Raw genomic sequence first — 25321 nt, 5'->3', positions numbered from 1 at the left:
TTTTGTATATTATTGTTTATCAATGTTGGAAACCATGAAAATAATATAATGAAAAATTGAAAAATTTCCCATATTATTGTGCCTCAAAACAACTGCCTATTACCAACAGAGATGTATTTTTTGAAGATGCTAGTACCCATTTCAGTAATAATAGCTGGTATTTCCCAAGTGCTGATGATGCATATCTCACATAGTCTCTCAGTAACTCTCTAAGTGAAGTAATAATCTCTCTTGCTTAAAAAGATATGGAAACTGAGGCACAGAATCCTTAATCGATCACTTTCCAAAGGTAAGCTAGCCAGTGGGTAAAGACCTGGGAGAAAAATCCAGGCTGGTCTACTGTATAAAACACATTCTTTTAAAAAAATCGTTGCAAAATACGCATAACATAAAACTTATCATTTTTAAACCTTTAAAAAATGTGTAATTCAGTGTCTTTAATACATTCACAAGTTGTGCAACCATCAATACCATCTAGTTCTAGCACATTTTATCACCCTTGTATCTGTTTCTACTCGTTCCCATTTTAGCAATCATAATATCCCTTCTGTCTCTATGAATTTACCCATTCTAGATATTTCATAGAAATTGAATTAAATACTAGATGGTCTTTGTATCTGACTTTTTTCACTTAACCCAATATTTCAAGGTTCATCAGTGTTGCAGCATATATCAGTTCTTCATTCCTTTTAATGGATGAGTAATATTCCATTGTTATTTATCTATACTACAGACATATACCACATATTACACCGCATTTATTCACTTACAGACATTTGGTTATTTTCACCTTTTGACTGTTCTGAGGAGGAATGCTAGGAATTTGAACATTTAATTCATTTGGGACTATACTTATGCGTGGAATTTCTGGGGCATATGTGTAATTTTATGTTTTAATCACCAACTATTTCTCACAGTGACTAAATCATCTCACATTCCCATGGGCAATATTCAAATGTTTCAGTTTCTCTACATGTTTGCCAACACTTATTTTTCATTTTTAAAAGTTATAGCCATCTTAGCGAGTATGAAGTGGTATGTGGTTATATTGTTTTAATTTGCATTTCCCTAATGATAAAATAATGTTCAGCATCTTTTAATGTTTGTCGACAATTTGTGTACTTCCTTTAGATTAATATCTACTCAAATCCATTGCTCAGTTTTTGCTTTTTGAAATCTTTTAATGTTGATTTCTAAGAATTTTTTTAAAAGTGTATTCTGTATACAAGACAGGTCAGATATGTGATTTGTCTATGTTTTCTCTCATTATGTGGGATGTCTTTTTACTTTCCCAATAGTATCTTTTAAAAAAAAAATCTTTATTTACTTTTATGTGGTGCTGAGGATCGAAACCAGTGCCTCATACATGTGAGGTGGGCGCTCGACCACTAAGCTACAGCCTCAGCCCCCAATAGTATCCTTTGATGCACAAAAAATTCAAATTTGGCAATTCCTATTCATCTATTTTTTTTTTTTTTTTGGTTACTCATGCTTTTGGTGTCATTTCTGAGAATCAGTTGCTGAAACTAAGGTCATGAATATTTACCTCTTTATTTTCTCCTCTGAGTTTTAGCTCCTAAATTTAGGTCTTTGATCCATTTTAAAATTACTTTTGCATATAGTATGAGCTGGGTGTTCAACTTCATTTTTTTTTCTCATTTTGATATCTCATTTTCCAGACCATTTGTCAAAAAGACTATTCTTTCCTCCACTGAGTGGTCTTGGCACCCCTGTGCCTAATCATAGATATATAGGTTTATTCCTGGATTCTCAATTGCATTACACTTAATTGTGTGTTTTTCCTTATGCTAGTATGACCCTATTTTGATTGCCATAACTTTTCTGTAAGTTTTGGAATTGTAAAATGGGAGACTTCCAGATTTTATTTTTTTCAAGATTACTTTGGCTATTTGGGGCCACTTTTGTTTCCATATGAATTTTAGAATCAAGTTTTTCATTGTTAAATAAAAGACCATTGGATTTTGATAGAAATTGCATTGAATTTTTAGATAGCTTTGCCTCCGTAACACTATTAAGCTTTCTACCTAATGCTATGGGATGTCTTTTTTTTTTTTTTTTGGTTGTTTATTGTTTGTATGTGCCAGGGATTGAACTCAATAGTGCTTAATCACTGAGCCACATCCCCAGTCGACATTTTTTTTTTTAAATTTCCATACAGGGTCTTTCTAAGTTGCTTAGGACTTGGCTAAGTTGCCCACATTGACTTTGAATTCACAATGCTCTTGCCTCAGCCTCCCGAGTTGCTGGGATTATAGGCATGCACCACCGCGCACAGTTTGGGATGTGTTTCCATTGTAGGTATTTAATTTCTTTCAGCAATATTGTAGTTTTTCACATACAAGTCTACAAGTATTTTATTCTTTTTTGCTGCTATTAAGTATGGAACTGTTTCATTAATTGCCTCTTAGGAAATTGCTAATATATAGAAAAATCACTGACATTTTTGTTGCTGATTTTGTGTCCTACAATGCTGTTGGATTCCTTTAGTAGTTCTAATAGTTTTTTTTTTTGTGTGTGTGTGTGTGTACTCTTTGTACTCTTTACGACATTCTCTACATAACACCCTGTCATCTACAAACAGAGATTGTTTTGTTTCTTCTTTCCAACTTAGATACCTTTTTTCTTGCCAAATTTCCCTGGTTACTCTGTTGAAGAGAAGGAGTAAAAGTGGGCACCCTTCTTTTGTTCCTGATCTTAGTGGGAAAGCTTAAGTTTTTCGAAGAGTATGAAATTCATTTTTTTAAACTCCCTTTATTATGTTTAAGAAGTTTCCTTACATTTCTACTTTTCTGTGTGGTTTTTATTATGATAGCATGCTGAATATTGACAAAGAGTTTTCTCCATAAACTGCGATGATTGTATGCTCTTCCCCTCTCCTACAATCTGCATTCTTAGCCAATAGGCCCAATTGCCTCTTTCTTTATGAATTATTTAATTTTATATCCTGTATTTAGCACATATAACACAAAATTATTTTAATCGAGAACATGATTTCAAGTGCCTATGTTATTTTCCCATAATAATTTATTGAAAAACATTATTGTTTCAATAACTTCAGTATTTTTTCTGTTAACTACATTTCTTTTTTTTAACTTTCCTGTTATTTTTTAAATTGATTTTTAAAAAAATAAATGACAGCAGAATGCATTACAATTCTTTTTTTAAAATTTGTTTTAATTAGTTACACATGACAGTACAATGATCTTGACATATATACATTTGAATCAGATGGGATATAATTTTTCATTTTTCTGAGTGTACAGGTTGCAGAATTACATTGGTCATGCAGTCACGTATATACACACAGCAATAATAATGTCTATTTTATTCTACTGTCCTTCCATTCCCCACTTCCCCTCCCCTCCCCTCCCCTCCCATCACTTCTCTCTACCCAATCTAATGTGACACACTTCTTCTTTTTTTTCCCCTCATATTGTCATACCTGAATTCTGTATAACAAAGGTCTCCTTCCCTCTTCCATGCAATTCCCCTTCTCCCTCCCTTTCCCTCCCACCTCTCTTCCCTATCTACAGGTAATTTTCTTCTCATGCTTTTCCTCCCTACCCTATTTTGAATCACCTCCCTTGTATCAGAGAAGACATTCAGCATTTGTTTTTTGGGATTGGCTAACTTCACTTGGCATAATCTGCTCTAATGCCATCCATTTCCCTGCAAATGCCATGATATTTTTATTTTTTAGTGCTGAGTAATATTCCATTGTGGCATTACAATTCTTATTACCCATATATAGCACAATTGGAATCAAGTGCTCTACAACCCAAGGAGGTAAGTAAGTTATCTTTCTGTTCATCTCTGAAGCTCTTCCATCTTCTGCTAGTAGCAACTTATCTCCTTATTCCCTCTCAACAATTATTCTTGTTCCTCACTCTACTCACTTTCCAGAAACATTCTAATTCTGGCTCTGTGTTCATTTAGAGTTCTGAATGAATGACTAGGCCAGTAGAGTTAATGTAGAAAACATAATAAACTTAGTGGTAAAACAACTAAAAAACCACAAACTTGTTCTATTACTACCTGTATTTATTTAGCTTGGAAAGAAAAGGAATCTGCAATTTGGTCAGTTTTTTTTTTTTTTTTTCAGTTTTCCTCTTTTCTTTATCAATATTGATTTGCACATTCCTGCATGAATTTTCAGATAATCTGGAAATATAGGAACACTGTAAAGAATTGGACTTATACATAAAACGAATGTAGTAACATTTAGTTTTAGAAAACACCAAGGAAAACATTTCTATTAATTCTCACATTGATTGAATTTTTTTAAAAAATCACTTTATGCTTGAAGTAAAACTTTGCTCATAGACATCATGGAATCCCTTTCATTTAAACACATATGTTTACACATTTTGAAGCCATCAGATATATTTGATTCAAAGACTATTAAAATTCTGAAAGCAAGAATACTGAAAAAAGCCAAAGGCCTGAATAGATATAAAAGAAGCTGCTCCTTGCAAGACTCAAAGTTGCCCTGGTTAAGTTTTCCTGAGCCGCAGAACGAGAACTACAATTCCCACAATGCTAAACGCGAAAACGCAAGCCTCGGCTTCACGGCTTGCCGCCTGAGTCCCGCCTCCTCGCCCCAGTGATTGGACTTCCCACTTCCGCGCCTCTGGACTTCCCTTCTCCCATTGGTGGAGGCTTCAGCGGGGTCAACAACGGAGTTCACGCTCGGCCGGCTTGGTTCTGTCAAGCCCACCGGCCTTCCCCTCCGTGCCAAGATGGCGGCAGAAGCAGCTGGTGGGAAGTACAGAAGCACAGTCAGCAAAAGCAAAGACCCTTCGGGGCTGCTCATCTCTGTGATCAGGTGAGGGAGGCAGGAGGCAGCGTCAGGGGACGGGGGCAGAGGCTCGATCTCCGCTGTGGAAGGGAGAAGGGTTCGCCGGGTTCCACCCCGCAGACCTTTTCCTTTCCTCCCTGCCTCCCCAGCTCCTCCCAGGGCCCCAGCAGCTCCACGCTTTTCAGCACCAGCAGTACCCCACTTTTCTCCGGGGCTGGGCCTAGAGGGAGGAGCCCCGCTTCACAGTCAGTAGGGGCTGAGCCCTCTAGGTTCCCTGGGCCCTAAGAGCAAGCAGTTTGGGTTGGTGGAGAGAGCCAGGTGAAGGTGTGTTCATCCATTGATCAAACCTTGATTTAGCAGAGCTCTCAGAGGAAGACGTCTTGTTCCCTGTACTCTGGGTGCAAGGCCGGAGAATACTGTCACGAGTTGCAGATTGTCCAACTCTGGTCACTTTCCACCACTTGTGAACGGCCTCAGCCCCACGTACAAGGGCCGGCAGTGGGCTGGTAGAAGGGCTGGGGTTTGAAGGCACACATCTGTTTTCGATTTGTGTTGTGCCCGTTTCTGCCTTTCTACCCGTCTATTCCTTAACAACAAAACGAAGCAAGTTTCAAATTCTCCTTCAGGCATCCTCTTCCCTGCCACGTTAGGATGAGAGTGGGAAAGGGAATCTTTTAGGAACCTGTGTCTTTAAAAGAGTGAAATAAATTGAGTACCGTTAAGGATGATACAGGCAATAACTATAAACAACCCAAATTAGAAGTAACGTGACGTGTTTTTACATTGTTGGCACTCGAATGTCAAGTCAGTCATTTTCCATGAAAGGAACACCGCTTTCTGCTCCTTTCCCCGACCTATGCTAAACTTTTGTTCGAGTTCTTGGAGGGCTCCTGGAATGTCCTGATCATCTTTTTATTTAAAAAAACATTTCATCAGTGCACTATAATTATACATATTAGTGAGATTTGTTGTTACATATTCTTATATGCACACCGCATAATTTGGTCTGATCATCTTTTTAAAACTCAGGACTCATCAGTGTCTGATAAGTACTAAGCAATTTGAATGAATATATCAAACTTTAATTATTTTATTTTTTGCAATATGGCGTATTGAACCCAGGGATGCTTTACCACTAAACTATATCTCTGCTTCCCCCTAACCTAACTTTAAAAATATTTTGTTTTGAGACAGTCTAAGTTCCCCAGACCTGTGATCCACCTGCCTCATCCTCCATAGTTTACTGAGATTACAGGCATGTGCCACCATGCCTGGCATTTATTAAAGGACAGTTTACCACTCAAGGACTAATAAAGATCCATTCTCTGGATCTTACTTAGGAGACTGAAGTTTAAGATTATGTCTTGTTAAATCATTATCAATTTCTTTTACAATTAGGAGAATAATTATGTATGGAAATACTTAATATACTTGGTAGGCCCATCAGGAAATGCTTTTTTAAAAAAAAAATTTAACATTTTTATCTTATTTATTTATTGTTTACTTTGTCATATGTAAAGCATTATTTGTTAAATGTTTAATGCTTCACATTAAACCTATATTCACAATATATTTACATAATCATGATTCTATAAACATTGCTTCCTACTTGTGCATGATTGGAATATCATACTATAATCTCAGACTGACACAATTACTATCTTTAATTATCTTTAACTTGATATAATTATAAATAGTTGTGCTTATCAGAGTCAATAAATTCACATTTGCATTTGGAAATGCTATTTTGGATTCTAAAGACCCACATTCTTGCTTTAGCTATACATGTGATGTATGGATATGTCTCATTATACTAAAATTCCAACTGGAATCTTCATAATTCTCTCTGAAATTACAATAAATGAATTTGGATTTTTTAAACATTTGTTCATTTTTTCTGCTTTACAGTCAACATTCACTTATAAGTAGTTAATGCTAGTTTTCAATATGCTGCCTGCCATTTATTATATACTTAGTCAAATTTTGTTGAGCAGATCCCCTGAGTTTTGCAAAGACAAATCAGCTTTATTACCTTTGAGGGTCTATCTGGGGGATAAATGTTTGTAAGAACTATGACATAAGACAGAAGAGAGAGGTGAAGTAATTTGGACATGCAGGAATGTTATAGAAGGAGTAGTTACTTCCAAAGAAAGTGGGGTATGGCCCAGGGAAGGTAGCAGCTATATACAAAGGTACTAATCTCATTTATATATTTTTGATCCTGGAGATTGTTCCTTTTTTTAATGCTTTATGTTGGTTTTCTTCAGTGCCAGTTAAATGTACCCTCCATGTCTGATATTTGAAAACTGCATGGAAATCAAAAGCTCTTTTTTTTTTTTTTTTTTTTTTACTGATACTGACTCAGAAATATACATTGCCTTTGGTGGACTCAATGTGGACTCTATGCCAGATGGGTTGCAATATGATTTTGTGGTTATTCATCCATCTCTTATCTTATTGGACTTGTTACCTTTATTACTGTGATTTGGGCCTGGGCATTTTTTGCTTTTAAGTCTGTTGTGTATTAACTGCTTTTCATTTTTCTTCTTTACTCTTGACCACTTCAAAGCTCCTGAATAACACTATTATGTCCATTGCAAGTATGGTTGGTTGGTGCCTGATCTAGCATTCTGGGCAAGTTTAGTAAAGATTGGGGTTCAGAGTTACATGTGAACGGATGCCTGGATGTTGTTAGTGCTGAAGTGTTTGTGTTTGTGTTTCAACATTTCTTTGAGTCACAGGAAACTTCAGGATTGAAGAAAGGATGTTGCTCTCCTTGTTGTTTCCTTTCTGATGTATTTTTGAAATTGGTTAAATTCCATTAATAGTGGCAGTGAATGAGAGGAGGATGACAGGATTCCTTCAGTGTTAAGGATTTGGGGTAGGGGAAAGGTCACATAGGGAAGAATGGAAGGGGGAATATAATTTTTGTTAGTAAATTGTGTTGTAGCTCTAAAGTAGCTACTTTGTATTTTTGTTCATTTTGTATCCTATTTGTTATCCTTCTTGCAACATTGTATTCATGATTCTTAATTTCTCAAACAAAAACTCCTCCTATCTAACTTTTTTCAAATTCTTCTCAAAGACTGTAGCTGTAGTGGTTGCTTTGGCAACAAACCTCCAAAGAAAAACCCATTTTAGGCTTGTGTTTATGAAGAGGAACCTAGTACATGCTAGTTCTCTTTCATGTTTCCCGATCATTTTTTCATGAAATAAATTACTTGTTAGTGATATAGTCCACTCACTTTTGAAAAATTTGATCAGATTAGCTTTATCTTTTTATGTCACCGAGCAATTATTTTTCTTTTTTAAATGTTCATAATTCTTCTTTAGTCCTTTTGCTCAGGTATGTAAAAAATGTCATTTACTTGCAATACTTTATATTGTTTTTAAAATGCTATCCCTAACAGTTGGAATAGCATTTATTATTGCAGTCATTTTTTAATATTGGATTTTTTAAAAAAATAGATAAGGTTTATGTAAGGACAGAGTAGGTATAGATAAGGGGAATATCTAAGTCTCATCACTATTTCCTGATGTGGTACTAAATAATTAAATGATGACTCTATTTTGCTAGTATGACAGTCTACCACTTTAAAGCATTTAAAGGCCAAAATAATTTAAAATGTAGTATAATTATAACAGAAGTATTATATTTGATAGATGTATGTACTTTTAATTGCCCAAGACTGATAAATAAAAATTTCTGATCATTCAAAAAATATTGGATAAAAATATTTCAGGACAGTCAGATGTCTGAAATAGTAGACTTCCAGGGCTTTACAAAAGAGGTTCTCAGACTATGGGGTGAGGGGGTGGGGGGTTTGGTGAGGAGAAAGATGGTGCTTGAGATTTATTCCATTGGAGACTGCTGCTAACTGTGTACATTTGGGGTTTAAGTCTTGCTACTGGCTCTTTAAAATGGAACTAATTGGGTGGACAGAGTCCTGATTACCTGCTGATGTACAGTTTGGACAGTTTGCATGTGTGTGTGCAGGCGCACACATGCAAATCCCCCCACCCCACACACACCTTTTTGTTTGGTGTGGAGTTGGAAGAGGCAGCCTTTCTACTTCGGGAAGAAAGCAAGATGGCATTTTGAAGATGTTGTCTTATTTTTGTGAGTTCCTGTCAGATTTTTAATTGGGAAATGTGTCTACCACTTACTCTTAGGTGATTTGCTTTCCAATTAAATGTAGCCTCTCCTTTCTTTGTAAGTTGGCCTGTAATAGCCAGTTTAATTGGGGAAACAAAATTTAGTTGTGACTTAAGGAGACCTTATGGAAACCTCTGGGCAGAGCTTTTGTAGACAGACTCTGTAGATGTCAAGGAGAATTGAACGCAGCTAAAGGCTCACATTTCCATCAATTTTTATGCCTTCACAGATGTTGAAATTTCAAAAACTTTCAATATCCTTTATTGTAGACACCAGTTAAATTTGCTTCCTCCTCAGAGTGTATTTTGGTCAGCCCACAGTTAATTCAAAGTCATCTTTGTTGAAGGGGCCCAGGCTTTGATCAGGGCTTTGAACAAATAGCTTTGAGGTTCACAACAGAGTTTGTGGTGGGAAAGGAATGTGGTCCCTGATCCCAGGTGAGTCCTGGAAGTTGTGGTAGGTGTTGTCTCCAGCACCATCTCTTCATTTGAGCCCATGTCATCATGACCTCTAGGCTTCTGCTTCTTTTTGTATCCTTGCAGAGTCTTGGCACTAGTGATGCAGTGTTGCTTGCAAGTTATTGTTAGAATTCGTGGAGACCAAACACTTCACAAACTTTCAGGAAGTTCTGGGACACTTAACAACAGATGTGGAAGTAAAACCCTTCTCTGGTTGAACATGCAGATCTTGGGGATCCATGTCTTACTTTCTAACCCCACATGTGATTGTTAACACTGGAATTTCTTAAAGTCTTTGAGTTATTTTAGTTTTAATATTTGGTGATATGGTCAAGTTTTTTTTTCAAACTATTCTAGTTAGTTGAAGACATACGTAAGTGGTTTTGTTTGGTTAGGTAGATATTTACTGTATTACCCATGTAACCAAGTAAAATCCTTGTGCTTAGTTCTCATTTGTAAAATGGAATGATAATTTAATCTACTGTGGTATAGGGGAGCCTTAAATGAGAAAAGTTTGTCAAATGTTCATTTGTGGGATCTGTTGCTTCTTTGGTTAAAAACTTGAGTTTAATAAATTTTCCAGATGACAACAAATACATAATGTGAATTTTCCACCAGAAATATCTTTGCCAGGTTGACAAGACTGTTTGATTGAATTCATGTTAGAATATTGTCTTCGTAACTAGAAAACCTTATACAGCTGAATTAAGATGGCAGCTATTTGATCATTTGAGATTCAGTTAAAGGAGCTAGATTTAAATACCTATGTCTTTGTCTATACTTGTTTGTGCATAAAACATACAAAAAAGAAACACAAAATGTAAACCATTAGATTAAATTCAAAATATTTTACAAACAAGAAAGGGTATCCTTGCCTAGATATCCTTGTTGTCCTTTGTAAAAATACACTATACAAATTTGTAACAAGTAGACCATAAAAGAGTGACACTGACCAGTCATTTCCCAAAATACTACCTAGTTGCTTTGTTTTGTTTTTGGTGTGGGGATTGGACCTAGGATCACTTAACCACTGAGCCATATCCCCAATCCTTTTTATTTTTATTTTTGAGACAGGATCTAGTTGCTGAGGCAGGCTTTGAACTTGTGATCCTCCTGTCTCAGCCTCCTGAGCCACTGCCTATTTTCTTTTTTATATTTTCATATGGATTCTGTCCATGAACATACAGAGGTTTAATAGTTGTAATTATAACAAGCGTAACATTGTTTAACATAACAAACTTTTATATTGCTGTATAACCTTTTTAGTCACATAAGTAGACTGTAGTTTTAAGTGTGGAAAATACCTATATTCTCTCCACACAGAATTAACCACTGATTGCTTCCAGTTTAAAACAAAAATTACTTCACTTTTATAAAATTATTATTACTCACGATAAAGAATTCAGATGATAAATATGATGACAATTGAAGATGAATGCAAAAAGAAATTATTCCGAATTTTATTTTCTGTCATTTATCATCATAGAAAATGGGTGAATCTAACTCTAGATTTCTTTTTCTCTTTTTCTGTGTGCCTGTGTATGAAATGTTGGCTGGATAGATAGAAATAATATTTTATGAAATGTGGAATCTTATTTTACATATTGACTTTATTTGCCCTCCTTTTTGAGATATGCAGATAAGTAGTAAAGCATACAAATCTTAAGTATGTGGTTGATGAATTTTCACCTGTACCGATGAAGATATAGGACACTTCCAACATGTTAGAATGTTCTTTCCTTTTCAGTTTTTTCCAATGCATTTCTTTGTGTGCAAGAATATCCAGCTGTTCCAATTCGTGTGTTGAAAAGTCTGTCCTTTCTTCCCTGTGTTATCCTTTGCACTTTTGTAAAAAATCAGGTCACCTTATATATGTGGGTCTATTTCTTGACTCTGTAGTCCATTCATGTCTATCTTGATGACATACCACACTATCTTGATTATTGCTTTTGTAAGTCTTAAAGACAGTGTGAGCCACTAAACTTTATTCTACTTTTTCAGAGTTGTTTTGGATATTCTAGTTTCTTTGCATTTCCATGCGAATTTTAGAATGAGCTGGTTTCTACAATAAAACATGTGATTTTGGTTGGAATTGTATTAAAAGTACAGATTAATATAGTGGAATTAACAATATTGAGTCTTCTGGTCTATGAAAGGGGGGATGTGAATCTTTCCATTTAATTTGACTTTAGTTCTCAGAAATGTTTTCTTTCTTTTCTTTTTCTTTTTCTTTTTTTAAAATAGATTTCAGGGTGTAGGACTTTTACATTTTTGGTCACATTTACCTCTTAAGAATTTTAGACCTTTTCAAGTTGTGTTATTGTTCCCTAAAGACTAATATTCATTTTTTCCAATTCTTTTTTTTGTGTTAGTACTTTATTTTATATAGTTTGTATTGCTGAACCTTTTAATTCACTATTTCCCCCCTGTTCCTAATCTATTGTTAATTCCACCTAATATGATTTTAAATAACTTTTAATTTATTCTTTTATTTTTATGTGGTGCTGAGGATTGAACCCAATGCCTCACACATCCTAGGCAAGTGTTCTACAATGGAGCCACAACCCCAGCCTCTCATCTAATATAAATTTTATCTTAAATTATGGTTTTCATCTCTGGAAGTTTTATTTGGGTCTTTGGAAGGTATCATTTCTCTGCGTACATCTTTAATGTATATCTTTAGCATAGGAAATATAAGTATTTTATGGCTCAGTTTCATTACTAATAACTTTAAAATTTGTATCATTTCAGGATTAGTTTCTATTGATTATTTTCCCCCTTCATGTGTCTTGTACTTTTTGATTACATGGTAGACATTGCATTTTTTTACCTTGTTGGATATTGGCTTTGGATATTTTTGTGTTCCTATAAAAATTCTTGAGCTTTTTTCCTGGGCTGTGGTTGAGTTGGAAACAATTTAGTCTTTTTAGCTCTTGTTCTAAGTTTTACTAGTTAGGAGCAGAACAACATTTAGTTTATGGCTGATTTTGTTTCACTCCTCTCTGTTCCCTATTACAGTCTTATATTCTGCAGCTCTATAGAGTTAGATTTTTGTTAACTGTTTTCAAGCTATGAAATAAGTTATGAACTTGATTCTTATATTAGTGTCCAATTCTCTATGTACTGGGACTTAGCCTTGAAAAATATGAGAACTCATCATTTAACACAGTAATAAGGGAACATTCTTCTGCTACATTTGGCACTGTTGGTAAGAAAATAATACATTTCAAGATTCGTAGGAAAAACCTTTTTGTCTTTTATTTATTCTTGAAAAAGTATTTGTAAAATCTTGCTAAAGGTAAAGTAGAATATAATGTAAAAGATGTTTTTTTCCATTTAAAGGTGCCTATCATTGTGCTGAATATTATAGGAGACATTATTTTATATTCAAAATGTCACTTGAGAGCTTCCTAGGAATGTATGAACTCAGGCAATACCTTGACTCACCCACCTGATCTGAATATACATTTAAGTAAGAGTTCCAGATGATTTGAAAGCCTGTGAAGTTTGAGTTGCTCTTAGAACATAATGTATTTGGGGAAATAAAGAATAAAAAAATCAATCGGAATTGTTAATATTTTTTAGCTGAAATAATGGTATTACGGCTATGTTGTTTGTTAAAGAGTCAGAAGCAAGATTGGACTGTGTTAATAGCTGTTGAAGCTGTATTTTTTTAAAAAAATTTTTTGACAAGTCTGTTAATTTTTGTATATGGTTGAAAATTTCCTTGAAAGTGTATGTGTTAGGACTGGGAATCTAGCTCTGTAGTGCTTGCCTAGCATACCTGAGGCCCTGAGTTTAATCCATAGTACTGCAAAAGATAAAAAAAAAAAAAAAAAAAAAAAAAGGCTGGGGTTGTGACTCAGTGGTAGAGTGCTCACCTAGCATGCACAAGGCACTGGATTCCATCCTCAGCACCACATAAATGTAAAATAAAGATATTGTGTGTCCACCTAAAACTTAAGAATAAATATATTTAAAAAAAGAGAAAAAGAAAAAGTGTGTGTTTGTGTACCTATGGTAAAGGGTGAAGGAATAGAAAACAGGTCCTATAGATTAATAAATTACAGAAATTCTACAAAATATATTCTGTTGGGCTGGGGTTGTGGCTCACTGGTAGAGAGCTTGCCTGACGAATGTGAGGTACTGGGTTTGATTCTCAGCACCACATATAGGCAAATAAATAAAGCTCTATCAAAAATAAATAATAAAAATTAAAAATATATATATTCTATCACCTTCCCACCATGCGCCTTGTCATATTAAAATCTTATGAATTTCTCAGTTACAGAAACCTCCAATTTGTGTGACCCAGAATTTCCAAAATGTATTTGACCACATAGAACCTATTAATATTTTGGAAAACATTGTTTCTCAGAAACCCACCAGGAAGTAAGGTTACCATGGAGGGTGCCTTAAAGAAGGATGAGAGACTTAAAATGGAAGAAAAGAGCTAGGATTTGGGTAAGGAAGTATAGGGGCACATTTTAAGTAGACTTTGTCACCTTTAGAGTCAGTTTTTTGTCCTAGTGGGTGATTTAACTTAATTTCACATAATGGTCTTTGTTGGCTGAAACACTTTTTAACCTTTTTGTCCCCTGAAATAATCTGTGTATCTGAGTTAATTGAAATATTGAAAAACTGTGTCAGTGGTGTGTAGTAGTCAGCCCTAAGTGCTGTCTGAAATAAGACACTAGTGAATTTTCAATTGACTTTAAAGCAGAAATTGTTTACTGTCACTTGATATTAAATGAATCTCTGTGCTGTTAAGGGATGCTTTTCTTGTGCATCAAAACTTTTTGAGAGGAACTTGTTGTTTTGAATTGCTATCAATTGGGATGAGATTATCTTGTGTTTTGTGGGCTCTAATAAGACATAGTTAAGAAATAAGCAATCACAATGTATAATACAATATAACAAAATTCGATTTAAAAGTGCAATGTAGATTTGCTTGTGCTTTGAGTGAAGCCCTATCTTAGGTGATTATAGTGATAATAAATATCAATGATTTCTTTAATATGTAATTTTTTTATGCAAACTTGGAATTATGATGAACGCTCCTTATTTTTATAACTCACTGGAAGCATTTCAAGGCTGTTCATCATATACAAAGTGTCCTTCTTAGTATAATAGGTTTGAAGGTCTTCCCCCAGCTTGTTTAGTGTTTATATTCGGAGTAGTCCTCCTTTCCTCCTCTTCAGTTTGTGGTTTTTCACTCCACTCATACGTGGAGCTGCGTGTTCATTTCTCTGCTGACATAAAAGGCATATGTTGCTGTCAGATACTTCTTACATGGGTTGTTTCATATTTTAAAGGAAAAGAAAATCTGACTTTGAGATAGAGCTAAATAGACCTAATAGTATACCCAAAGGTCTTCTGGCTAAAAGAACTTGGGGAAAGAAAACAGGATTCACAGTTTGTAGAGTTGTGTCAGCTGTATGTTTGTGTGTGTGTGTGTGTGTGTGTGTGTGTGTATGTGTGTATGTTGGAGTCAGTTAGAAAAAGGAATATTATGTTCGGAATGGATCAGTAAGATAATACTTTTTATTATTTTTTTTCCTACTTGGAATGAGGTTCTGAAGCTAGTTAACACTTGAGCATTTGTTGAAAGTTAAACTGTACTTAGTTTCTGCCTTGTGGAAATGTTAGAATATTTTGTAAATAAAGGTGACTGCCTGTTTCATGCTCCTTTCATTATGCAAGTAAAAAAAAAAAGAATTGTCCTCAAAGAGGGAGGGTAGCGCTAACTGGTGTGCTCAGGTGTTTGATGAGTAAAAATTACAGGGGCCTCTGACATTAGTTGGTTTCCTCAGAGGCCCGTTTTGAGGACTTTTTAGAATGGAGGGTCACTGAGGAGATTTGATTCTTACTGTAGATTGTGCTCTAAAGAGCTGTCGTTTTCTGATAAGTGATTTTTGGATATGAGAAGCCTTACTTGTAATTAGTTTTTCTGAGTTGCTTGAAGGGATTTCCATTAATTGTTTTGTTAATCTTTTTATTTCTGGAAGAGTGGTCACTGGATGCCAACAAGGAATGCCCTTAGTAGACAATCAAGCCCATTAACTGTTTTCAGAAAGCATGATTTAATGCGAATCATTCTGCAGGTGTCACCAAAATTCAGGTGTATTACATTAAATACTTATAGCAGGTTAATTAGTTTAGTTGTCTGTAGTTGTATTAGCCAGCAGATTCTTCTTGTGGATTTGCCAAGAATCTGTGTTGTTGTGGCCAAGGAGGCCAACTAATAACATCTGCCTGAGATTTTAACCCTGCAAAATACACTGCTAGTGTTTTATGATGTGGTGTATTATTCTGCTCAGGTTGTCAAAAAATACCAGACACTGTGTGGCATAAACCATGGTATTGTGTCACACTTCTATAGTCTCAGAATGAGACTGGTGATACCTCTGCCTGGCTTGTAGATGGCCTCCTCCTTTGCTGTGTCCCCACATCCCTTTTACTCTGTGAGCCTGTAGAGAGGGCTCCCTGCTGTCTCTTTCTTTTCTTGTCTAGGCTCCTCCCTGACCTCAATCTTTATATCTCCTTCTTAGGCCCTATCTCCAAATACAGTCACATTGAGGGCTGAGGTTTCAATATACATTTTGTGTGTGTGTGTTGTGTGCATGTGTGGGGGTTCAGTACATAACCAGGTATACCCTGGAAACTCTTTATTGATCAACATACCTTAAACTGCTTCCAGAGTGATATTCTGCCATCACCAGCTGATAATCTTGAGGTCCAGGTAAGATCCCTGGTCTGTGTCTTAATTTATCACCATCAGTTGTCAACCTTCCTATATGATTTCTGGCTTATGGAATTTAATAGTCTTCTAATAACCCTCTCATACCAACACTTACACCATGCACTATTTCAAAGAACTGCTAGCTAGTTGGCTTGAACTAGTAGAAGTTTTGCTGAGAAGGGGAACTTAATAAAACACAACTTGATCCATTTTGTTTTATAAATTCCCTAAATTCTAACCTTAGATTAAAATGAATCACTGAAAAACTTCACACATAAACCATATTCAGTCTTTCAAAACCTTTTAGCCTAAGTTGGTTTTAATGTTATATTCCTGAAGGAACGTGTAAGAAATGGTGATGTAAAATTTATTACTTTGTTTTCAGAGGGTTGTTGAGGACATCATTTGCTATGTTTGATAATGTCTCCCTTGTTTTTAAGATTTCTTTTAGAACTTAGACTAGTATAAAGTTTATTTTCATAGAGGATCTCGAGTCTGTGTTTTTGAGATTGAGAATTATAATACTGATTCCTTTTTGCCTTGACTACCTGAAAACTCGGATTTACATTAGGGGCTCATTTCATATAAACCACTCTTGGCCACATGACCTGCTTGTACTCTGTACTCCCACTTTCTCGTGTGAATTTTCATTTCATTAATTATATTCTTGTACAAATGATCCAAATGATCTCAGATTTTTTTTTTTGTTTGTTTGAAAGGAGGTGGGTTATAATTAAATGCTGGTTGTGAAGTTACAACTCTTTGGCTGGGTGCTAACCCTTTAGTGGCTTCAAACAACACCCAGAATAAAAGCCTACAAAACTGTGCCTTTTCTGGCTCCCAGTTTCCTTCCTGACTTCCTCTACTATCACTGTCACTCTTCTGGAATCTGCAGCCACATTAACTTCCCCACCATTCCCACTTTTCTGAACGTGCTGAACATGTCCTCCTTCAGAGCCCGTGCATCTTCTATTCTATTGTCTAGGAATTAGTTTCCCTAGATAGTGCCTGACTTTCTCCCTCACTTCCTAGCAAACTCTAGTCAGATGCTGTTCTTCATCTGAGAGGTCCTTCCTGGCCTCCCTAGCTACAATCTATGCTTCTCTGCTTTACTGACTTCCTCTCACTGAAATGCAAGCTTCATGAGGGAGGGATTGGCATTATTTACTGCTGTATCTTTAGCTCTTCAGAACTGTGTCTGGTAAGTAATAGGTACTTAATAAATATTTGTTCAGTGATTCAGTGCAATAAATAGGGGCACCATACCTATTGCTTGTCCTTGCCTAGAGATTTTTGAGCAGTTATTTCTTTGTGTAAGACAATTTAGTTGCAATTATTTCTTAGGGCAAGGAGTTCTCTTTATGACCTTGCCAGATTCTGCATTTTGCTGTTGCATCTGTAGCTTTTACTAAGCATTTAATATACCAGCCACTGTAATAATATAGAGAAAAGGTTTGGTCTCAGTTCATTGAATAATATCCTCAAGAACTTTAGAATTGGGGAGGCTTTAGATGATTTGGACTATGATTCATAGATTTTTTTTAATATTTATTTTTATAGTTGGACACAATATCTTTATTTTATTTATTTATTTATTTTTATGTGGTGCTGAGGATCAAACCCAGGGCCTCACACGTGCTAGGCGACTGCTGTACCGCTGAGCCACAACCGCACCACCCCCCTCATAGATTTTTAAATATTGTTTCTAATATCATCTAACCTTTTTTTTTTAAAGCCAAACTTCTATATATTTTTACACAGCAAATTTATACACCTCTTCAATCCCTATTACATCCTGGTGAGGCAGGTATTTTTATTATCTTGCCTGCTTTATAAAGAAAAAACAGACCCAGAGAGATTAAGTAACTTGCCCAAAGTCGAATAGCTTAAAGTTGCAGAGCCCTGTTTGAATCTGTACTTGTGCATTCCAGAACTTGTGTCTTTTTGATGTTTACTCTCGTTTGACCCATATGATGAGGGAAGAAGAAGGTTTTTTGGTGTATTCCTAATGGTAGCATTCTAGATTTGTTTTTTTTTCTTTTTATATCCTTTTATTCTGTCTTTGACTGAAAGCTATTGTTCCCCTTGAGTGATGGGTCACTTTTTGGTGACTAACCTTATTTTCATAGGTGTGTTTTTTCTTTTTGATTTTCCTTTTGTCTTTTAAAAGAATGATATCGACTTTTATGTGCTTTCACCTGTCTGGACTCCATTACCCTATTAAGTCCAAACTGAAAGCAAAATTGCTCCATAGAAGGAACCAGTGATGGTGACTAGTTATTTTCTTTTCAAAACATTTGACCGGCCAACTGAAATATAGAAGCTAGTATAAGAAAAAGAAACAGAAAATTCAGTTTTCAATCTTGTTATTTACCCTGGATTTTAATATTTGTTTATAGGATTTGCTTGGATCTGATGGCTTGTGAAACCACTAGAACCATATAACATTGTTGTTCCACTAGATTTGTTAACAGTAGCTGAATGTACTGTGGCCCTTTTAACCCATTAGGTAAATAAATTCCTTTCTGGGGATTAATTAGTCATGGTTAGAGATGTAATTCATCATCTAAAATACCAGAGCTGTCTTTGTGAAAAATTCTTAGTGATCCAGAAATGTCTCTGTGTCTATCGTCACTGCAACTTGGTTTATTCACTGCAACCTGGTTTATTCTGTTACTCCATGAACTTGACAATAGTTTGTAAATCAATTGTTTTGAGATAGAAATGGAAAAATTGAAAATCAATTGTTTTGAGATAGAAATGGAAAAATTGAAAATCAATTGTTTTGAGATAGAAATGGAAAAATTTTAAGGTGTGATTCAGTATCTTGGAATGCAACTTTAAACCATTTTGTCTTTACTCAGGTTTTTTATTATTTTTATTTTTTATTTTTTGCAGTCCTAAATGGAACCCAGGGCCTTGCACATGCTAGGCAAGTGCTCTACCACAAGAAACACCCCCAGACCAGCTCATGTCTTTTAGCTCATGCTTTAAAACCTCCAGATTCAAGACTGTTACTACTTAAAAAGCTGCTTAGTGCTCTGTGTCCATCTCTAGCTATCCACTCTTTTCCTTGCATGTGTGTTGATTATAGCACAGTTAGGGTGCAGTGTGCACCCTAGGAGTTGAAGGCAGGTAAGGTAGGATTTTGTAACATCTATAGAAGAAAGAGCATGGGCTTTGGAGTTAAGAATAGGTACATTTTAGTTCCACTCTGGTATCATTAACTGTATGTGTGCAGATTACTTCTCTGAGCCTCTGATTCCCCAGCTATGAGAAGGGTGATGATACTATCCAACTCACTATTTGAAGATTGTCTTATTATGTATACAAAATAACAGTGCATTGCCTATTGTATTATAGGCACTCAATAATTTGTACTTGTGCCTCACTTGTACCTTCTTTTTCCAACAGGTAGGACATAGGGATGAACATAAACTTTTGCATTTCATTTTAAAATTTTGCAAGTGGAACATGAGTGAGAGCTGGCTCATCAGGGTTTACTGTCAAAGGGGTCAGATTATTTTTGGATTCTATATTTTTAAAAATGCAATGTAGTTTTAGGCTTTATTGTTTGGAATAAAGAGTCTAAACTTTCAGTTTGGAAGTATGTTGTTAAGTCAGGCAGCTTTCAGTCACGGTGACAAAATAATCGATATAAAAGGAGGAAAGATTTCTGTTGGCTCATGGTTTTAGAGACTTCAATCCTTGGTTACCTGATGTTGCTGAGTTGGGCCTATGGTGATACAAAGCTTTATGGCAGTAGCATGTTGAAGAGGAAGCTTGTTTGACTCAGGGTAGTCAGTGAAAAGAAAGAGGAGGGGCTCTAGCCCCAATGTCTCCTTCTAGAGCATGCCCCCAGTGACCTAACTTTATTCCATTAGGTCCTGGCTCCTAAAGGTTCACCTACCTTCCAATAATGCCACAGTTCAGGACCTGGGTCTTTGGGGGACATTTCATACCCTAAACTCTTGCAGTTGTGTTCAGTTCTGGGCACATCTTGAAAAACAGGATCGTTAAAGCCCTCATGAGCTGGACTGTGCAGCCAGTGGCCCAGGTTCAAGGTCTGACTATGCTACTTAAATGCTCTGTGCCTTGAACAAACAACTCAATCTCATCCATCATCTCTTAAAGGAGGTATAATAATGGTACCTACCTGACAGAGTTGTTATCCAGAATATATGAATTATGTTTAAACTACTTAGATTAATGCCTGGCCACAATAAGGTCTATGAGAGTGTTAGCTATTTTGAGGGAACTTCAGAGGATAGCAACAAGGTTTTTGGACTACTTGGAAGACACTGTATGGAAGAAACAGTTGGAGATGTTGGAGGGGATGTTTTATGGAAGAGAGAATAGGCTTATTTTGTGTTGCTGAAAAATAATTAGGATAAATGGGTAGAATGATAAAGATGCTTATTTTATTTTAATAAAAGGCTTTATAACAAATAGAACTCAAAATTGCACTGAGTTGCTTTGTGAGCTAGTGAGCTTCACATTACACAGAGGCTTAGAAGATGAAGAGAGGTTCCTGACCTGGCTTGTGGGATGAGCTAGAATGCAGACATTTGTTTTACCCTGTCAGTTCAGGTTAAGTGACTAGTTTAAAGTAAGATACCCACACTGAAATTTGCTGGTTTTGCTGGTATGAGTGAGAGCTTTATCTCTGGAAGCTTGCTGCTTCATGAGTTTATGGTCTATCATTCATTCATTTTCCATGTGTTTACTGTGTGAGACATTGTAAATTGTCTCATTTTGCAGAAAAGAAAACAGACCCAAGAAATGAATCCTTACCTTGATGTCATTCAATCCTTAAAGGAATTCGGTGACTTAGGTTTCATTATTGTTGGGGGACAGTTCTCCTTGGATCCGTTGTTTTTCTGAAGTTCTTTTGAGCAAAGCACTGAGCACCCTTTGTTTTAGACTATCTTGTCAAGGATGTTTGTTTGACAAACAACCTTGAAAGACAGAAATAGCCTGTCCCTCCAGATAAAGGGTAGGCATGTCTTCAGCCCACTATAAAAGATTCAGTTTTCTGCAGGATTCTTCTCCAAGAACTCCCTTTGTGGGGCAGGCATCCATGTGGTCCTGCCTGTCTAATCTCCTTGGGGAGCTGATACAGATTTGCTGATTCTCATGTTGCTTACCATGCTGTGAGTAACAAAGTCTTTAGTCTCTGATTAAAGTTTTCTCCGGAAGTTTGTATCTTCTCACAGTAGCAATAGAACTTTGGCAGGCAAACTTGCTAGGTTATAAATAGGATAAAGGCTCAGACTCTTCATAATTCTTGACATTAGGGAAAAGTAGGAGTCAGAGAAGTCTCATACCCAGTGCTAAGTGATCTAGTATTTGGGTTAGTGGGACTTGAACCTTTGTCTCTAGAGATGTACTTCCTATTTTATTCTGGAAAAATGCTGCTGTGTTTGCTGTTTCTTCTAAGAGGTTGAGTGTGCCTAATTTGAAAATCTGAAATCTGAAGCACTCCCAAATCCTAAACTTTTTGAGCATTGACATGATGCTACAAATGGAATATTCCACACCATGTATTATACACAAAATTATTAATGTATAATCTTAATTTTAGGCTATGTGTATAAGGTATATATGAAACACATATTTCATATTTAGACCTGAATCCCCTTCCCAAGATATCTTGTTATTCATATACATACATCACAAAATCTGAACTCCAAAGAACTTCTGATAGGGATACTCAATCTGTGCTACTACTAGTATTACTATAAAAATAATAGTTGACAACTACAACTAATATTTGTTGAGTGATAATTATATACTAGGCTTAGTTTCATCTAATTTAATTCTTACTAATAACCCTATAAGGAAGTATCTTTATTGTCTCCATTTTGTGGATGAGTAAATTGATATGCCATTATTGAGGTCATATGGGAAATAAATGTGGCAGTGCCAGGATTCTTATCCAGGCAGTTTGATTCTGGCAGTTTGGAACATAATCTGCAAACAGACCAGCCTGGGTTTTAAATCTCTGTACTTATACTCATTGTGTGAGGTAGGGTAAATTAATTTAACCTCTTCAAATTTCAGCTGCTTCCACTGTAAGGGGGGAGGTGGGGAGGTAATAACAGGACCCCCTCAAGAGGGATTCCACATATATTCTATAAAATGCACCACGCAGCTGCTTCCTGGCAGCTAGTGAGCCTGTTTAAATATTAGAGTCTATTAATATTTTTATTATCCTACTGCCTTTTTCTCTAATTAAAAAATAACTTTTTGTGTTTTCATGCTCTCAGATTCTGTAACATAATTTTTTTTGACTAAAGACAAAATGTTATTCTTCCTAGTTTATATCAAGACTCTGAATTTCAAATGTTGGGCATACCTGGCACAGGATATTTCTAATACAAATATTTTCTCTAAAAATGAAAATAGCAGCAAAAATCCCCTCTGGACCCAATTTACTCTCTAATCTTCATTTTAGTACCCTGTTCTATTTCCTAAATAACTCCTAATGATGCAGTAATATGTTGTCGTGACAGCTGACGCCAGAGAAGGTGTCCTCTTTGGGCCTGACATTTTCCTTCATGGTAATTCTAACTGGTTAAGGTAAACAATGTGAAATGTTTGGCATGTTTCTTTCAAATAGTAGTGGAGAGAAAGAATTATGAAAAGCATTGTCAAGATGGTAGACTTATGCAGTGTACCTTAAAAATCTGTGGCTGTCTGCTGTTCCAAGGGGAAAGGATAGAGTTAAAAATCTAAGAACTCTTACCTTTGGAACAGTTGATAAATTGAAGGCATTTTCTGATTGTGCTTCACTTTAGATTAATAGCCTAGAAGGTTTCAGATTTAAAGAGCAAAGTTATGTATCATAGAAACAACTGGAAGACATGCTCAGCTACTCTGTAACCAAATATTACAAGTAATCTTGGTAGTTCTTTCTGTCTCTGAAACTGTTTCCCCGGAATTTTCCACTTTGATTTACTTTAGTAGTCAAAACTTGTGTGTTATTCTCTACCCCCAAAGTAACCTTGGATGTAGTGTGGTATAGAATCACCAGTTTATAGATGAGGAAACAGAATTTGGTATAATAAAGGTAAAGCCCTTCATTCAACTTTTAGTTCCCTGGATGTTGATTTCCTGAGTATCTCACACTCTCTTTTGTGGCTTTTGCCTTTTTGTTCATTGCATTTCTTTCACTGCCCGTTTCATGCAGTACTTGGTCTCTTGGCATGCCTGACACATTTACAGACTTCATTGTGAAGGTTGGATTGTAGTCAAAGGCTGGTCTCCTGAATTCTCTAAATTGAAAAGGAAGTTTTATATATTGTGTGGCTCATGAATTAAGATCCTTCCTCTGAATGACAGTTTGGAGAAGACTGTTGTACAGTATTTTGCTTGCAAGTATCTAGAAGTGGATTTGTGATTGATTTGCTGACATACCATCTCTGAAAGCAGTTCTAATGATGGACTTATAATTGATTGCATCCATCATTGAGAGCCTAAAATATCCCCCTCCCTAAATTAAAAAAGATAAATGAAATAAACCAGGCTGAATGTAGAAGCTGACAAATCTGAGGGAATTTAATGAAACTCTAAATTACCACAGCCAACAGATAAGAGGAAAAGGTGTTTTTTTTTTTTTTTTTTTTTGTCACTGATTATAATACTAAATTAAAAAAAATTGTCCCAGAAAGATAATAGAGGAAACAAAGATCTGTGGCACATGGATCAAACTAAGTTATTGAAATATTTTTAATAAGTGTATCTATCGCATTCTCTGGTTATTGTTGATTCATATCAATCTTGTTAATGCTGTTTGAAGAAGAGTAACTGCAGGGACTCTTGTTGTATAGCTTAGACTGTTGCTGTTGTAGCATTTTAGAGTTAATATAACCTTATTTCCAGGCTGCTGAGGGCTCTGTGAAATTCAGGTCATTGGAATGAACTCTTTAGAAGGTGGTTCCTCAATGTAATTTTATCAGTACCCTTTCAGCTGCATATAAAACTGAAAGTGACTTAAACAATGGATGTTTGTTATTTCCCTTAAGAAGACTTGAGGTAAGGTGGCTTCAGGCCTGGCTGCTTCCGTGGCCCAGTGACATAATTGTGACAACTTGGCATTTCTCTTGGCTTTCTCCTCCATGGTTGTAAGGTGGCTGGTGTTTGAGCATCTCAGCTTTTTATAACAATACCTAGGGTTTCTGTTATCCTTCTTCCAAGAAAATGATTTCTATGAGTTCTGTATTGACCAAGCTTGTCCCTGATAAGAGAAATGGAATCATTAGGAAGTCTGATTGACTCAACATATCAAGAGCTGCCTGGCCTCTCACAGAGTTCATGCCCACCTGCTATCTGATTAAAATAAATTCTAAGGCCAAGGAACCAAGTGAAGGAAAGGGCTCCTTGGATAGATAAGCCCTAAACCCAAGTAGATGGCCTGTTGGAATTTACCATGAAGGAGATGTCATATTTTCCATTACTTCATTTTTCTAGGTGATAAAATGCATGTGCTAGCATATTGACAGAGACTTTTCTTTCTGCAAAAATTGTATTCAGCTTGATATATTCTGTCTTTACCAGGACTTTGTCTACCAGTGATGATGTTGAAGACAGAGAAAATGAGAAGGGTCGCCTTGAAGAGGCCTATGAGAAATGTGACCGTGACCTGGATGAACTAATTGTGCAACACTACACAGAATTGACGACAGCCATTCGCACATACCAGAGCATCACAGAGCGCATCACCAACTCCCGAAATAAAATAAAACAGGTAGGCCTCCTCCTTGTCTGGTGTCTGTGGCACTTACTTTTAGTACAAGTGTGTGCTTGGAGAGGTGCCATGGCAATGGCTAATGGTCCTTAACAAGGACCTTCCTGCAGGTATCTAGAAAGCCTGCCTGATTAAGACCATGGAGAACATCCTGGGCTTGTCCTTCCGCCTCTTTGTCTCCTTGGTTTCTGCAGTGTGAAGTGGCATAAGAAGGTGGCCTCAACTTGAGGAAGACTGCAAAGAATCTGAACCAGAGGAGAGCTCTTTTCAGACTCCAGGGCTTCTTACTATCAGAGGCTCCATCACAGTGTATTTAATGTGCTCATATCCTATTTTTTACACATTTACGTATATTGCTGTAGCAATTAGAAAACATTTTTTTGGTTGTTTTATGAAA

General features: G+C 36.0%; 1 protein-coding gene across 1 annotated transcript in view; it reads left to right on the top strand.

Annotated features, from left to right (window-relative positions):
• Positions 1-4702: 4702 nt before the first annotated feature.
• Exoc4 (exocyst complex component 4) overlaps positions 4703-25321 on the top strand; it is a 783024-nt gene continuing 762405 nt past the window's right edge. Inside the window, exons 1-2 of the mRNA XM_026392784.2 lie at positions 4703-4846; positions 24735-24924. Of these exons, the coding sequence (XP_026248569.1) occupies positions 4761-4846; positions 24735-24924 (276 nt within the window). The 5' untranslated portion in view covers positions 4703-4760. The remainder of the gene's footprint in view (positions 4847-24734; positions 24925-25321) is intronic.

The sequence above is a fragment of the Urocitellus parryii genome, chromosome 3 (genome assembly GCF_045843805.1).
Source record: "Urocitellus parryii isolate mUroPar1 chromosome 3, mUroPar1.hap1, whole genome shotgun sequence".
Taxonomy (NCBI): Eukaryota; Metazoa; Chordata; class Mammalia; order Rodentia; family Sciuridae; genus Urocitellus; species Urocitellus parryii.
This window is presented reverse-complemented; position numbering and strand designations above follow the sequence as displayed.